Below are 17,109 nucleotides of genomic sequence, written 5' to 3'. Positions count from 1 at the left end.
CTATGCTTGCTGTGGTGTTGAGTATACGTAGGCTGCCTGGAGGTCTAAATAGGAGCTAAACAGCTTGGCGTATTCCGGGTGCTTCAGCGCAAAGTTCTTAAAGGCCCTGTAGGAGCCGCGCGCTGAGTTCTGCCCGGCTGTCTCCCAGAAGAGCCGGGCAACATCAAGGTCTGGCGCTCCAAAAGCTGCCCGAAGTACAGCAGCCAACTCCTGCTGGGCTATGGAACCGCCACCGTCAAGATCAAACAGTCGAAATGACGTCTGCAGAATCTTTGCAGTGTTGGCAGGATTGCACAGGACAGTCAGACCTATCACATACTCTCTGAAGTCTATGCTGCCATCATTGTTCCTGTCAAAGAGCGCAAAAAGTTGTCTCAAAGGCTCTGAAATTGGAAGCTTTAGATAATTTGCAAACTCTGTGATTCCTACCTTCCTTCCTTTGGAGGCAGCTGCCATTGCAGCATATTCATCCAAATGCTGATGAATATTATCCCAATCTAACTTTAATTTCTGGCTAATTTTTGTAAATTCCACCAAACCGGCTTCCATGGGTAGTTGAAGGTTACCTGCAGAAATCATGAGTTTGCAGTCTTCGTAAGTGTGGTCTGTCACAGGCACCCCAAGAGCATTTGCCATGATGATCCTCACTGTATTGGCAAAAAGGATGGGTTTTTTTTTTCTTGGTCATTTGGGATATAAACAGGCATAAACTCAACTTCTACCCTGGTGAAGAGCTGACTCAGAGTCAACACACAGGCCTGGAATCCTGTAAACCCCTGCCAGGTCCAGGTCACTGTGTCCAGGGCGTTTGGGTACCTCAGCAGCACCGGCTGCACAGGGACACCTGGAGAGAAGGCCCCTAGTCTGAAAGTGACCAGGCAGGTGCAGTTGGTGCACACCCCTTCCGGGAAGATCAGGATCTGGGGCCACTTCCCCCCAGATGTCACCCGCTTCAGGATTTCTTCCCGGGTGTTCCTCCTGGAGTTGGGGTCATCTCGGGCCACAAGCACTGGCTGCGTCAACAGTAAGAACTTCCCAGCCACGGGGATATGCACATTTTGACTCGCAGAGACCACCGAGGGTAACCCTGCCACGACGCAGGCGATTGCATCAAAGAAAGTGGAGTGCGGCGCCGTGACGAGGATGCAGGCCTCGTCTTGCGTTGCCTTTTTCTCTTTCACTTTAACCAGGAATCCTGCTAAAAATATTGTCTCCTGAAACAAGAACTTGAGGGCTGGTCGCACCAGATTTCTTCTCCAACTCTTGGCGGGCCTGCTTGGGTGAGCAGGACGGCCGATGGTGAAAAGCACAGTGACCGGCCAGAGGAGCAGGAAGAGCAGGGCGATGCAGGCCCCCCGCACGGGCACGAGCACGGCCCCCAGCAGGACGGTGCAGGCCCAGCGCCGCGCGCCGAAGTGCGTCTGCTGCCTGAAGGGGTTGGCCACCGCCGGCGGGTACAGGGACTTCCTCGCTTCTCCGCTGAGCGCGGATTTCGGCACCTCAGTCTCAGAGTCTGCTGACGACTGTGCCATGAGGCTGGCCGGCCCGTAGCCTCAGGATGCGTGTAGCCGGGATCCGGAGGCGGTCCCCAGAGCGCACCCCTTCCCAGTGTTTAAATGCTCTTTCTGTTCACACGTAATTAGATCTCTCAGAGGCAACTGTGGATTAATAGGAGATGCTGTATTACCTTTAAAATCAGAAAAACCAAAAATGGTAAATGATGTAACAGGAGAATTAGAGTCATATCAACAGTATAGTCATTTTTGCTTGTTGTAAATGGCCTCCTTTCAACATATACACTTAATAAATTTGTTTCACGTAACAATTTCTGACATTTATGTTAAGCGTATATTATATACCTACTAAGGATATATTAAATAGATGAATATTTATTAATCACAACTTTTAAATTTAAATGCCATCACCTGTCAGGTTTACTGTGAGATGCCTTGGCAGGTGGTGAGTCAAATTCAGTTACTCTCCCTGCAAATTGACTTCTGCACAGACAGTACTGTGTCTTTATGCCTAGAAGTTTAACTGATGGCACCCTTGAGTCTTTACGTCTGTTACAAGCACTCTTTTACATCCATTGAAATCAGACAACATCATGATCATAGGCCAGAACTAGCCATGGACATTTGACTCTTTTTCTTAATATTGGTCCACATGAACCTGTCAGCTTTCCAAACTGACGTAAGTAACAACAAACAGGCACCTTTCACAGAATCAGGTTTTCATTAAAATAAGTCGGGATTACTTTATTGTGATCCCACACAAGGCCAGTTAGTCCCGTTCCTTCTTTAATCGCTGCCCTTTGGAAGGGATCAAGAGGGGGGCATGATCAAAGTCCATGTGAACCAGGCTCTCTGCTGTACCTTGTAGCATTTGCACCTGGGACAACCCTGTATCAAATATTCCTGTTCACTAATTGCTAATTTAAATTCCTTTTCCTAGAATTAAAAGTCAAATTATAGGTTTCTGAGAGATGTTTCTACCCATTGAACACACCAGGTTACCCATAAAACGGGAAGAGCAACGTGGATACCAAAGGCTGTTAAACAGCATGCAGTCTAAGTGGAAAGCTCACAGGCTTTACAACCAGACGGATCCGGCCAGATCCTGGTTCCAGCCTTTATGCTGTGGGCACTGGCCTGTCTCAACCTCACATCTCTGAAGTGGTGATGCTCCCTACCTTGCGATGTTTGTTATGAGGCACAAGTATAAATTATGTAGAAAACTGGGCTTTTATTAGTAAATTCACGTTGCTAGGATACAATGATGAGAATTCTTAGGGACATTCCACTTCCCTCTGTCGCTATCAGAACTATGCTTAGTGAGGGAAACACTCCTCTCACCAGCTTAGTCTTGCTTGGGAACACAGTTGCAGTCCCTCAGGAGCCGTGTTGTGCCCCGTGCCAAAGCAGAGCGACCCAAGAGAATGAATGGTAATCCGCTGAGCTGTTTCATTCTCTGTTCTGTAACTCCTCCCACTCTTACTTGTAATGTTCATTACAACTTTTGCACGCTTGCCTAATTTAACTGCATTCTGTGTATGCTTCTTAAGGGAAGGATCCACATTAGCATGTCATCTTTTTCCCCTATTTCCCCCACAGTGCCTAGCGGTGTGTCACATATGTTATTTATTCATTAAGCAAATATCTGAGTTCCTATGAGGAGTCAATACTGGCTACATGTCAGTTAATAAAACAAAAATCTCTGCCCTGTGGAGCCTAGGTTCCAGTGCACGTAGGAAGTACAGTGTTCAATTCTCCTTGAATTTAATGGAGGCAAAAGGATATTTTGATCCTTTTCCTAAACGTCTCACCAATTTAGCTAGAGAATTAAGGCAAGTAACTTAGTGGCTGTCATTCCCTACATTGTTTAATAAATACGTGTGTGTGTACAAGAGTCCTCATGTTATCTTGTTACTCTTCCCGTGTAAGTAGTGTCTACACCCATGTTACGAATGCACATTCATCTGTCATATGTGCCTTTAAACTAATAATGAAACTATAAACCCAAGAGATTTGATCATAGATTTTTTAATGGTTAAAAAATAGTAAAAAGAACTTTCAAACAATAAAACGAAAATTTCTACCACTGCAGGTTTACCTTTTAATATGGTACAGCTAATCTTTAATATACATTTGTAAAAGGCACCATATGTTAACAGGGCAAATAATGCAAGAAACCAAAACTAAGCCACTTTCTCCAATTTCCTTTTTGTACAAGTTTATACATTTTAAGGCAGATGCTTATCTGTGCAAAATACAGCAGAAGAAAATCAACATTAGATTACAAGTTCACACATACTCTGATTTTTTCAATACCATTTGCCAGGATACTTGCTTATGATAAAGCATATTAAAAATAGTTTTTTTTCATTAGTGAAGTTTGAAGACGTTGATGAACAATTAAAAAAATTATTTAGAGATTTCATTACAGACCCCTCAAAGAAGATAAAGAAAAGTCAATCTTTTTTCCTTGTTTCTTCTTTTAGAAATGTCCATATCAATTTGTTCACTATGTCAGGTTGTTCTTGCTGGAGCCAATGACTGGCTTCTGACAAAATAGTTAGCCTGAAATAGTTTTTAACATAAATCTTTGTGACTTCAGCCATCTCAACCTCCATAAATGCGTCTTTCTCTCCCCACAGTAGTAGAGTCGGAGTGGTCACCATGTGATGTTTGAGAGGCAGGCAGCTATAAAAACAAAACACGTGGGCTTGAGACTCATTGTAAAAGTTAAAATAACATTTTCCCCAAAATGTTGCTTTAGGCCATACATTTTTAATGAGGGCAATATCACCACCAAAGGGGTGAAAATTGGTTCTTGGGAGAGTAAAAATGACTTACTCTTTTTATATAAAAACTATGAATATACATATAGTACATAAACAGATGTTAAAATTTCATGAGGTGGGGGCAATTAGGAAAAAAATGTCTAAAAAGGCTCCTTAGGGAAATGATGATGAAAAATGGTTGACATAAACTGCATTGGGCAATCAAGCTATACAATAAAATATTTAAAGGGCTATTTAAGAAAGGGCCCGATGAAAGTTTTAATTGGATGAGGCTAACAAATTTATAATGAAGGCTATAAATTAAATATGAAATTCATCACTATGAGGAATAATTTGCTTTAAAAGAATTTCTGAATAGTGTGATGAAGGGAGCTTTAAGCAGTGTTACTGTTTAAATATATTTTAAATTGTTTGTTGGATAGCCTAATGCATTTTATGTAAAAACTGCAGCTGAAAAGTCAGAAAATATATATGGAATGAGCCTTAATGTTACATGATATTATATTTATTTTGCAACAAGCTTCTTGTTAAAATACAAAGTTCTTATTATGCATTTTCTTAAGTACAAAAAAATATAAAGAACAAAGTCATGCATAATTCCATCATTAAGAGATAACCTTTTGGTCATTTTCTATGAATTAGTTGAAACTGTAAGTACAATGCAATAAATATCCAGTTTATGTAAAACATACACACGCAAATTTCATATTAAATTATAACTACTTTTTTGTTTCAAAAAGTTTTTCAAAAATATTTATAAAACATACTATTTTATGGTATAATAACCCATAAATGACTTGACTGTCCTTGAATAACTGAATATTGAGACTATAGCACTGCTTAAAACAAGGGGGTGTTTAAGGCGATGCTATAATGAGAATTTTGTCCCCAAATCTTTGTTGGCATTTCAGGTAACTTCTTCAGGCTAGAGTCCTGGAACTGGTATTGCTGAAGACTATAAATATTTTTAAAGCTTCTGACACCTTCTGCCAGGGTGTTTCTCAGAAAGGTGGGATGGTATTAATTACACCATGTGGACTAAGAATGAGAATGAACATCTAACTAGGCACTCTCCAGCCCTGACTTACATCTTCCCTCGTTACCTTGTGGCTGCCTGGGGTGGTCAGGGTGCTGCCGTAAAGTGCAGGATGTCACATATATTCACCCAAGGACTTAGCTTTTGAACCCCATACAAGTGGCCATCATTTTGTTATCATGCTCCTAAAAATTAAGTTCTTTCCGAATGGGCAAACTGATATGAAAATATATCTATACTTAATTACTGACACATGGATTGCTATACAAACTTGAAAGCCATTTAAGTTTTGGAGCTTATAAAATGTTCAAAACCAAAACATTTTCTACCGCCTATCTGCATATTTAACAGTATGTGAGCATGTAATAGTTGAAACAGCAAGGTAAGGGGAGTTTAAAAAGACTTCAACAAAAAAATAAATACGAAGACTCTTGATCAAAAAAGCAAAGAGAAATACAAATTCTTCACCAGATCAAATTAGGGGTTAAAGGGAGGAGTTTCCAGAAAACTAAAAGAAAAGCATTTTCTCTGGTCCTGAGGTTTCAAACTGCTAAATTTCCCATGAAATATGTCATATAAAATAAAGTATACACAGCGTGGTGACTGTAGTTAATACTACATTGCATGTCTGAGAGTTGCCAAGAGAGTATCTTAAAAGTTCTCATCACAAGTTTAACCACGTGCAGTGACAGAAGTTAACTAGACTTACTGGGGTGATTACTTTGCAATACATACAAATATCAAATAATTACGTTACACACCTGAAGCCAATATAATGCTGTATGTCAATTATATTACAGCATAAAGAAATAAATACATTAATGAATAAAACAAAGTAAAACATTAAACATTTTAAGAAAGTAGGTTTTAGTATATTAAGCTAAAGAACTTAATGGAAAACATTTGATAAAATATTTCTGACTAAAAATATACTTATTTTTATAATCATCTTAGTAAATACAGAAACAATTTGAAAAACCCAAAAACCTGTAATAAGTAGTAACAATTATTGTTCTAAATTGCTAATCACTTACCTTATCAAAATGTGCTTTAACACACCGACTTCAAAGTAGTCTGAATTTAACATGTTACTCCTCCAAGCTGAGTTACCAGCGGATTTGTAAGTATTAAGGCAGCAGTTCCCAGAGTGTTACATAACCCATCATTACTTTATGTAAATATTTAACGACTTTGATTAAAAAGATAACGTAGGAAACAGTAAGACCCACATACCCACCACTCAGCTCGAGAAATAAAACAGTGTAAATGTCAGGACACCTTCCTGTTGCCTCTGCTCGACCTGTTTCTTTCCTCACCTTACCCTAAGGCAGTGGTTCTCAGCGTGCTCACCTGTGACCTTGTCAGAAATGCCAGTCCTGGGCTGCATCCCACACTTACTGACTCAGAAATGATGGGGCGGGGCCGCCAGTCCGCTTTAACAAGCCTCTCGGTGATTCTGATACAAGCCACAGTGAAGGACTTTGGCCTCAGGAGTAACGACTGGGTTGGATTTGGTTCCTGCCATCCTCATGAATGTTCGAGGACTTTCTGTATGTGTTTGGATACCTTTCGTCCATTCCTCTAGTTTCCTTAAGGAGGGGCTTTCCTCAGACCCTCCTGGCTCCTCGCTCCCTCCCTGACCGCTGAGTGGTGGCTGCTGATCCAGGGTCCTGGCCTGGGAGGGTTTATCAGACAGTGTGTCTTGAGGGCGAGAGACGGAATCTCCTTCTCTCCCCCTCTCTACCAGACTCCTCGGAGGCAGTGACCTCAGGGGCAGAGGAGACTGAGTTTGCTCTGCAAACTTCCCCCCACGCGATCAGCTCCAGAGTCTAGGCCGGCAACAGGGAGTTAGCAAGACCGTTTAGTTCTCATGTTAAGCCATAGCCTTCAGTCTATCCTTTATCAGTAATGAAGGTGATATTTTGGTTTTCATCTGCTGAGAAATTTTGTTTGACTTCTCAACTGGCTCAGAGATTGGGCAGAAAGAGATGCTATTTGTCAGATCTCCCCAAATACAGTGCATATATTTTTGTAAACAATATGCAGAGATGTATTTTGTAATTTTAAAACTTTAATAGCATCATATTGCACATACCCCTCCATAACCTGCTCTTGTGCCTAAGATTATATTTTTAAGATTTATTTATTGATGAGTACATACTTCATTTATTTTCACTCTTGCATAGAATTCCATCATATGACTATACCACAAGTGATTCATTCTCTTATTATTGAACATTTAAAATTTTCCAGTTATTTTGATAATTCAAATAATATGGAACACCTTCTTGCAGACGTCCACTCGTGCTCATGTGGAAGTTTTCTTACAGCATATCCCCCGATGGAATTGCTTCCTCGGAGAATATGCACATCTTCAATACTACTTGATACTGTCAAGTTGTTTTCCAAACTGATTATACGCTCCACAAGCAGCAATAAGAATTCCCTTTTCTCCACATCATTGCCAACACTTGTTCTCAAAAGTTTAAATGAAGTGAGTGTGAAAATACTTTGTTTACCTGATGCGGTAGAAATCGTTCCCCAGAACTTCTTCCCTTTCACCATCATGATAGAAAATCCAATTTTTAGCTGGACAAAGGGGCACCCAGAGTGGAGCCTGACTACATTTCCCAGGGTTCTTGCAGCAAGGCGAGGATATGAGAAATACTCTGAGCAGCTTCTAAGCTGTGTCCAGCATGCCCTCCCCTTCCCTTTCCCACTTCCCACTGACTGAGATGCAGATGTGTTGTTAAACCATCTTGGACCACACAGATAAGGGCAATGCCCCAGGGAGGGCAGAATAACAAGACAAAAAAGGCCTTGGTCTCTGACTGAAGAGTGACATAACATCGTTGATGATTTCACAAAGCACAGCCACCACATCAGCCTAGACTTCTACTTGTGAGAGAAATACACCTACAAGACCTAAAACCCACGTCTGTGTCCGACTGCTAATGTGGAGCGTCTCTCATGTTACTGACCATTAGACCCCTTTTCTGCAAACTGCCTTTTCATGTCCTTTGCCCATTTTTTTTTTGATTGGACTATCTTTTCTTTATTTATTTGGTGGCATTCTTTATGAACCCTAGATATTACTGATTGATGATTAATTCATGATTGGCTGTGCACTGCAAATAACTTCTCCCCATCTGAGGTTGCCTCATCATTTTATGGTATCTTTTAAGATACAAATGTTTTTAATTTTAATATAATCGTATTTATCAGTCTCCATGTTCTGAGATGTTTGTGTATTATTTGAGAATTTTCTCCTACCCGAGGTCATGGAAACTTTCTCTTATATCATCTTTTAGACATCTGAATGTTTTGCTTATCATATTTAGGTTTTTTTATTCCACTAAGGTTTATTTTTTGTTTGGTAAAAGATAGGGATCTAATTTCATTTTATTCCATATGGATAGTCAGTTGTTCCAACAAAATGTGTTCCCATTTTGTCAAAATTCTCAAATTTATTAACATAAAATTTGTATTTTAATGTGTTATGTTTGCACTTAAGTCTATTCTCTCCTTCTTAATATTGTTTCCTCAGGCCCTTTTTAAATCAGTCTTGCCTGAAGTGTATCTGCGTCAGCGGTCCTCAGGGAGCCTGCCTTCGGTTTTGCTGACACGCTCTGCTGTGCCTTTGTTTTCATTGTACCACTTTCTGCTTTTTATCTAATTTAAATTATTTTCCCTCTAATTTATTTTTGTTTACATGTCCTTTTCATAATGTCTTTCAAAAATTTTTGTATTTTTAAAATTTTATTTATTTTTATTTATTTTTGGGGGGGAGGGAGGGAGGAGGTAATCAGGTTTATTTATGTGTTTGTTTAATGGTGGCACTGGGGATGGAACCCAGGACCCTGTGATGGTCAGGCACGAGCTCTACCACTGACCTACACCCTGCCCCCTTTCTCATAATGTGTTGAAGTTTTAGCTCACTAATTTTCAATCTTATTTTCTAACATGAGCATGAAAAACTATAAATATATTTCTTCCTAAGTATTGTTTTAACTGTATCCCACATGTTTTAATACTAACTTTTTTCTAAGTTTTTACTCATTTCCAATATGATTTTTTGATCCATGAGTAATATAGAAGTTTTAAAATTTTCCGAATATATTGAATTTTCTGAAAGTCTTGTTAATTTCTAACTGCACTGTGTTCAGAGAACACAATCTGTATGACATCGAGCCTTTGGTTAAGACCTGCTTTATAGTCCAGTGTGTAAAATCAACCTTTGTAAATCATCTATGTGCTTAAAAATATTGTGTATTTTCTAATGTGGGAGTATAAGATTCTAGAATTGATCATCAGACCAAAGATGTTAATTGGGTTGTTCAAATCTTCTATATCCTTTTAAAATTTTTTCCGCTTGATTGATCAACTTCTGAGAGAGGTGGATTAAAATCTCTGACAGTAATTACGGCTATGCCATTCTTTGCTTGTAAGCCTGTCAGTTTTTGCTTTATTATTTGGTGTCTTGTTATAAGTCTAGACCTTCAGAAATCTTTTTGCAGGCTTCTCCTATAGCTAGTCCAATTCCTGGTCTTTCTGGTTTCTTGGCTTCAAATTTTGGAGAGTCTTTGGATGAGAATACAGTCCTGGGGAGATGTCGGTAAATTTTGTATCTGAGTATAATGTACTGTACTTTATTTGTAGTCATTATATATTATATAACCTTGTCTTTTTTGTCCTATACAGTTTATAACCTTGTTTTTAATGATGTACTTGACCTTGATTACCCACGTAAAGAACAATCAGAGAGTGTCAGCTGAGTTTCCAAAAGGTTTGCGCTAGACTTAACCTGCAACAGTCTAGTTTAAAACCATCTTTTACCCTTATAAAAAATTGGGAATTTTGACCTTCACAGGCCTCCTTTTTTTCTTCTCTCTCTCCATGTTAATTAACAGGAGTCTACAGCTGACTCTTGGGAATGCAGGTCCTCCTAATGAGCGATTGTTAATAAAAGAATCTCAGAAAGGTGAGAATATTTTCCATCTTTCTTGTAGCTACTTAAAACATACTATTTTGTATCACAAAGCTAGCTCTGATAAAGGAATAAACTGAGAATGCTTTAAAACTATCATTCTTGTCTCCTGTCCAAAATTTAGACTTGCATGAAAATGTGTTATTCTATTTTCTCTTATAATAACTCTATTTACAAATGTCATTTGTGAAAAACAAACAACAAACGAAAAACATGGACTTCAGACAAGGTTGCCACAGCCTATAAAGTGTAACCTGTAGCCTCTGCAATGTGTCTGCCTTTTTAATCATTGCCTTGCTTGATAAATTACCTACAAATACCTTTTAAATCAACATGTCTAGTTTGCCAAAGAGACACGTATATATTTACACTTATAAATTCTGTTGTTAGTCAAAGAAAGAAGATTTGGATTTACCTCTTCTCCCCTCATTCTTAGTCTCAAAGATGCCATATTCAAAGAATCTGAGAGGTTTTTGTTTTATTTTAAGTAACGCCCACTACAACTTGTTTCCATCCTCTTACTTTCAACCTTCTGTGTCCTTATGCTTTAATTATGACTCAATCCAATCTGGTATTTTGGCTTTTAACCAACGTTTACTGTGCTTCCTGACAGGCTGGAACTGTTTCTGCCATCCTGCTCCCCGCTTTCTGTTCACCCTGCTTTGCTTCCTTTTCTCCTTTCCTGCCTTCTTTTGAAGTGAGTTTTCTTGTCTCTTCTACTGGTTTGGAAATAACACATTCCATTTCTCTTATTTTATTTTACTAGAAAAAATATTATTGCATATATTATATATGAGTGATTTCTCTCTATCTGCCTCCTATCAGTCTACCTACCTAGTATTTACCTGTCTATATGATTTATAATTCTATTGTTCATGTAAAATATAACCTGTCTTTTGTATTTTCACTTACTTATCTCTCTAAGCTATATTCTGGGTAACTTTTCCCCGATCTGTCATCTAGTTCATAATTCTCTTTAGCTTGCCTGAGCTGCTGTTTAACTTACTCAGGGACTCTCAGATTTCAGCAACATGCTTTTCATCAGTAGAAGTTCTTCTGGTTCTTTTCCAGCTCTTTTCATTCTGTCTTGATATTTTCTTACACTTTTCTCGTATCTTTTACTCTTTAATATATTTAATGACTTAAACTTACTTTGTAGTCTCTGCTAGTTCTATTATTTGAAATTTGCAGGAGTTCTGCTGCGACTGTATCGTGACTCACTACGGTGGGCTGGTTATTTTCTGCAGTTCAGATGATCAGCATCCTCAGGGGCTTTATCTGTGGGAATGGTGTGTCTGAGTTGAGATGTGTCCTCCAGAGAGATTCCGTCTTTGCTTCTGCCAAGCTTCCTAGGCAGTGTTACCAGCCTAAGATGATGCTAAAAAATATTTTTCCCCCAAGAATTTTAGTATTATGCAGGCAGCATAAATTCAAGCCCCTGAATCTTTTTAAGGCAGGCTGTGGCTGCTAATTCTCGGGGGAAATCTTTTTCTCCTGGGTAGAATCCAAACCCAAATACACAAATCTCCATGTCTTATCTTTCACACTATACTTTCTCCCTAGACAATATCTTCTGAAACAAAAGTCTCATTTGTCTCTGTCAGTGACTCCAAGATTTGACATATCTTCATCCCAGAATCTTTCCTCTGAGTTCCAGACTCCCGTATCCAACTGCCTATTTGAATATCTAAGGCACGACCTCAGATATCTGAGGCACAAACTCAGCTAGTCTAAGATCAGTAAAATTCAAGGCCTTCCCCTCAGCACCAGTTCTCCTATAGTGCCTTCTCCCTCAGTGAGGGGATGACCACCCACACAGCTGTTCACACGAGGCATTCAGGAGCCATCCTCAACATCCCTCTTCTTGTCCTTCCATCCAGCCCATCACCAACCCCTGTCAACCAACCTGTTAGACAGCTCTTAAGCCCACCCACTCTCCCCACCTCCACTGCCTTCACACTAGTTCAGGCTGCCAGCGTCTTCAGCCTGGCCTGCTGCCGTTTCCCCACATTCGCCCCTCCAACACAGTCTCCATATTGAGTAAATACGTCCAAATACAAACTGAAGCATTTCTCTTTTCTGCTTGAAATTCTCATTCACTGGCTTCACATTTGTGGCTCTCAAGTCTTTAATATGGTCTACCTGGCTCTGCATAACCAGCCCGCTGCCTCCCTCTCAGACCCATTCTCATTCCACTCTCTTTGCACTTTCTGTGCTCTGCCACACTGGCCCTCATTGTTATTAAAACCACAACCCTCCATCTTCCCACACAGCTTTGGAAGATGCTGTTTTCTTTTTCTGGAATGCCAGTCTCCCCCCAACTTTATCTAGTCAATACCAAACTCATCCTTAACTTCTATGTCCAAACATCATTTCTTCCATTCTTACCCCTTCCTCTCCAAGTCCTTATGTTAGTTTATAACCTGTATTCATTCCTGCAGTTGTCTGCTTATTGCTGTTTTCCCTTCTCAACTACAAGTTTCATGAGATCAGAGACCTTGCCTAGTTTTGCTTATTACTGTATTCTGAGTGCTGACATAGCCCAGAACACAGAAGGTGCTTGATAAACATTTCTTAACTGAAAAATGATCATTAAAAATATAACTAAAAATACACATCTATTCAAAATAATCCAAAGGGAGAAAAGAGGTGGATAGAGTTATGGTTAAAACACGTGACAGCACAATTATATATCCTCCCAGTTTTAATCCCTTTAAAATTTTTCTTTTAAAATAATATTATTATTATTTTAAAAAATCCACGTCATGTCATTTTTATCTCTCTTGGTTTTGATCTCCTGTTATTGATTATACACAGGTTTCAAATATTTTTTTCCTCTTTTCTCCTTTTTAAAAGGTTTTTAAGAGACATCTCAACCCGATTGCTATTCTGCTTCAACTTGCTCTTCAATTATTCATTATACACTGCTTTCAAACCTTTTCTTCTCCCCCTTTTCAAAATTCTCTCTCTATCTTTTTTTAATCTGTTCTATTTTTTATTACCTTTTAAATTTCTACTTTCTAAACAATTGTATATGCTTCTAGTTTTAATTCCTTAAAAATTTTTCTTTTAAAGTAGTTATATTATTATTTTTTTAAAAAATCCACCTGATTTCATTTTCATTTCTTTTGGGTTTGATCTCCTGATATTGATTATAACTAGGTTTCAAATATCATTTTTTGATCTTTTTTTCCTTTTAAGAGTTTTTTAAAAAAGACATCTCAACTTGAATGATAGTCTGATTCAAACTGCGCTTCTATAATTGATTATACACTGTTTTCAAACCTTTTTTTCTCCCTTCTTTTAAAATTCTCTTTCTCTCTCTCTCTTTCTATTTTTTAAGTTTTATTCCTACACAGGCATTAGACAGATAAATAAATAAACTCCTTTAAGGACCACAATAGATAACTGATACTCCATAAGCCACAGTGCCAGAGAAATATGAGCAATATGAAGAAGCAGAGGAACCACTCCCAATTAAAAGATCAAGACAAATCCCCTGAAAGCACGATCAAGGAAATAGACACTGATGGCCTACTAGATCAAGATTTCAAAAAAGGACTGATCAAAGTACTGAAGGAACTAAAAGAAATAGTGTTTAGAGATGTAAAATATGTCAAAAATGAAATCGAAGCTATACAGAAGAGCCAAGTAGAATTGGTAAACTCATTGGCTGAGATGAGAACGGATCTAAAGGCTGTGCAAAGCAGACTAGATAATGCAGAGGAACGAATTAGTGACCTAGAAGACAGGACAACAGAAAGCACCCAATCAGAACAATTGCAAGAAAAACAAATAAAAACAAATGAAAGCAACATAAGGGCCCTATGGGATAATATAAAGCGTGCCAATCTTCGCATAATAGGGGTCCCAGAAGGGGAAGAAAGATCAAAGGGGATTGAAAAGGTTTTTAAAGAAATTATGACTGAAAACTTCCCAAACTTAAAGAAGGTATCAGATATCCAAGTATAGGAAGTTCAAAGGGTCCGAAACAGGAAGAACCCAAACAGACCCACACCAAGACATATCATAATCAAGATAGCCGGAGTCAAGGATAAAGAAATGATCCTAAAGGCAGCAAGAGAAAAGCAAAGAGTGAGTTACAAGGGAACCCCCATAAGGCTCTCAGCTAATTTCTCTACACAAACACTACAGGCCAGAAGGGAGTGGTAAGATATATTCAAAGCCCTGAATGAAAAAAAGATGCAGCCTAGGATACTTTATCCAGCAAGACTATCCTTTAGGATAGAAGGAGAGATAAAGAATTTTATCTTTATCAAGCAAAAACTAAAAGAGTTTAGCAACACTAAACCCATGCTAAAAGAAATATTGACAGGTCTTCTCTAAATAGAACAGCAGCAGGATGCTACAGAAATGAGAAACTCATAACTGGAAAGGTGATAACTCATGAATTACAAATAAACACGAAATTGTAAAAGAAGACATCTAAATCATTAAGAGTGGGAGAGGGAAGCAAGAAAAAAAATTTTTTTTCTTTTTTAAATTTTTTGTTTTTGGTAGGATGGGTTCAAGATATAGTAATGGGCTAATAGACTTACAGAAAAGGGTAACCACAAGCCAAAAACTTACAAGGGAGTCACAAAAATTAAATAAAATCCATGATAATACAAAGGAAAATAGCCAAACCACAAAAGGAAGAAGAAAGGAACAAAGAGGAAATACCAAATCAACTGCAAAAATTTGTTCAAAATGGCAATAAACACACATCTATCATTAATTACTGTAAATGTTAATGGACTAAATGCTCCAGTCAAAAGACATAGAGTGGCAGACTGGATAATAAAGCAAGAACCTTCAATATGCTGCATACAAGAGACCCACTTTAGGGAGAAGGACACATATAGATTGAGAGTGAAAGGATGGAAAAGGATATTCCATGCAAATGGAAAAGCCAAAAAAGCAGGTGTTGCAGTACTGATTTCAGACAAAATAGACTTTAAAACAAAGGCCATAAAAAAAGATAAAGAAGGACATTTTATAATGATTAAAAGAGTGATACAAAAAAAAAATAAAGGAGTGATACAAGATGAGGATATTACACTCGTTAATATATATGCACCCAGTATAGGAGCACTTAAATACATAAAACAATTACTAACAGAGATAAAGGGGGATATTGATGGGAATACAATCATAGTTGGAGATTTTAACACCACATTAACATCACTAGACAGATCTTCCAGACAGAAAATAAGTAAGGCAACAGAGAAACTAAATAATACAATAGAAAAATTAGATTTGGTGGATATTTTCAGAGCATTACACCCCCCAAAAATAGGATATACATTCTTTTCAAGTGCACATGGAGCATTTTCTAGGATTGATCATGTACTTGTGCACAAAAAAAACCTCAATGATTTTAAGAAGATAGAAATTATTTCAAGCATCTTTACTGACCACAATGCCATGAAACTAGAAATCAACAATGGAGAAACAAAGGAGAAAAAAAGGAAAGCATGTAGATTAAACAATATGCTATTAAAAAACCAATGAGTAGATAAGGAAATCAAAGCTGAAATTAAAAAATACTTTGAAACAAATGAAAATGAAAGCACAACTATACAAAATTTATGGGACACAGCAAAGGCAGTGGTTAGAGGGAAGTTTATAGCGATACAGGCCTTCCTCAAAAGAGAACAATCTCAAATAAACAATTTAACCCACCAACTAAAAGAACTAGAAAAGAAGAACAAAAAACCCCCAAAAGGCAGCAGAAGGAATGAAATTATAAAGATCAGGGAGGAAATAAATAAAATAGAGATTAAAAAACCATAGAAAAAAATCAATCAAACCAAAATCTGGTTTTTTGAAAAAGTAAATAAAATCGACAAACCTCTGGCCACACTCACAAAGAAGGAAAAAGAGCACAAATAAGCAAAATAAGAAAGGAAAATGGAGAAATTACAACAAATAAAATAGAGATACAGATTATCATACGAGAATATTATGAAAAACTATATGGAACCAAACTGGATAACCTAGAGGAGATGGACAAGTTTCTGGAAACATACAGTCCACCAAGACTGAATCAAGAAGAAACTGACCACTTGAATAAACTGATCACTAGAAGTGAAATCGAAATAGCAATAAAAAAAAGTCCCTACAAATAAAAGTCCAGGACCAGACGGCTTCACTGGGGAATTCTACCAAACATACAAAGAAGAACTCATACCAAACCTTCTCAAACTCCTCCAGAAGACTGAAAAGGAGGGAGTATTCCCAAGCTCATTCTATGAAGCCACCATCACCCTGATACCAAAACAAGGCAGACACTACCAAAAAAAGAGAATTATAGGCCAATATCACTGATGAACATAGATGCCAAAATCCTGACCAAAATGTTAGCAAATAGAATCCAACAACACGTAAAAAAGATTATACATCATGACCAAGTGGGGTTCATCCCAGGGACACAAAGGTGGTTCAAGATACACAAATCAATCAATGTAATACATTACATCAACAAGAGAAAGGAAAAAACCACATGATCATCTCAGTAGATGCAGAAAAAGCATTTGATAAAATTCAACACCCATTTATGATAAAAACTCTCACCAAAGGGGGTATAGAGGGAACATATCTCAACATAATAAAAACTATATATGACAAACCTATATCCAGCATTGTACTCAATGGTGAAAAACTCAAAAGCTTCCCACTAAAATCTGGGACAAGACAAGGCTGCCCACTATCACCACTCCGATTCAACATAGTCCTGGAAGTCGTAGCCACAGCAGTCAGGCAAGAGAGAGAAATAAAGGG

At 38.1% G+C, this 17,109-nt stretch overlaps 2 protein-coding genes across 3 annotated transcripts in view; both read right to left on the bottom strand.

Annotated features, from left to right (window-relative positions):
• Positions 1-1,532, bottom strand: LOC102522183 (lysophosphatidylcholine acyltransferase 2B-like). Its single transcript, XM_014564486.2, is given in 2 exon segments — positions 1-671; positions 674-1,532. Coding segments are annotated over 2 exon segments (1,530 nt in total).
• A 1,994-nt stretch (positions 1,533-3,526) lies between these two features.
• The window catches only part of EPHX4 (epoxide hydrolase 4), a 33,163-nt gene continuing 19,580 nt past the window's right edge, over positions 3,527-17,109 (bottom strand). The window contains exons 7-8 of one of the 2 annotated variants that reach the window (XR_004322650.1): positions 11,479-11,704; positions 4,098-4,202 (exon numbers count right to left, since the gene is read on the bottom strand). Coding sequence is in view for 1 of the 2 variants with exons in the window: in XM_032487079.1 (XP_032342970.1) it covers positions 3,971-4,202 (232 nt within the window). In the remaining variant the exon portion in view is untranslated. Of the gene's footprint in view, positions 4,203-11,478; positions 11,705-17,109 lie in introns of both variants that reach the window. The other variant, XM_032487079.1, reaches the window with a different exon arrangement.

The sequence above is a fragment of the Camelus ferus genome, chromosome 9 (genome assembly GCF_009834535.1).
Source record: "Camelus ferus isolate YT-003-E chromosome 9, BCGSAC_Cfer_1.0, whole genome shotgun sequence".
Lineage (NCBI taxonomy): Eukaryota > Metazoa > Chordata > Mammalia > Artiodactyla > Camelidae > Camelus > Camelus ferus.
This window is presented reverse-complemented; position numbering and strand designations above follow the sequence as displayed.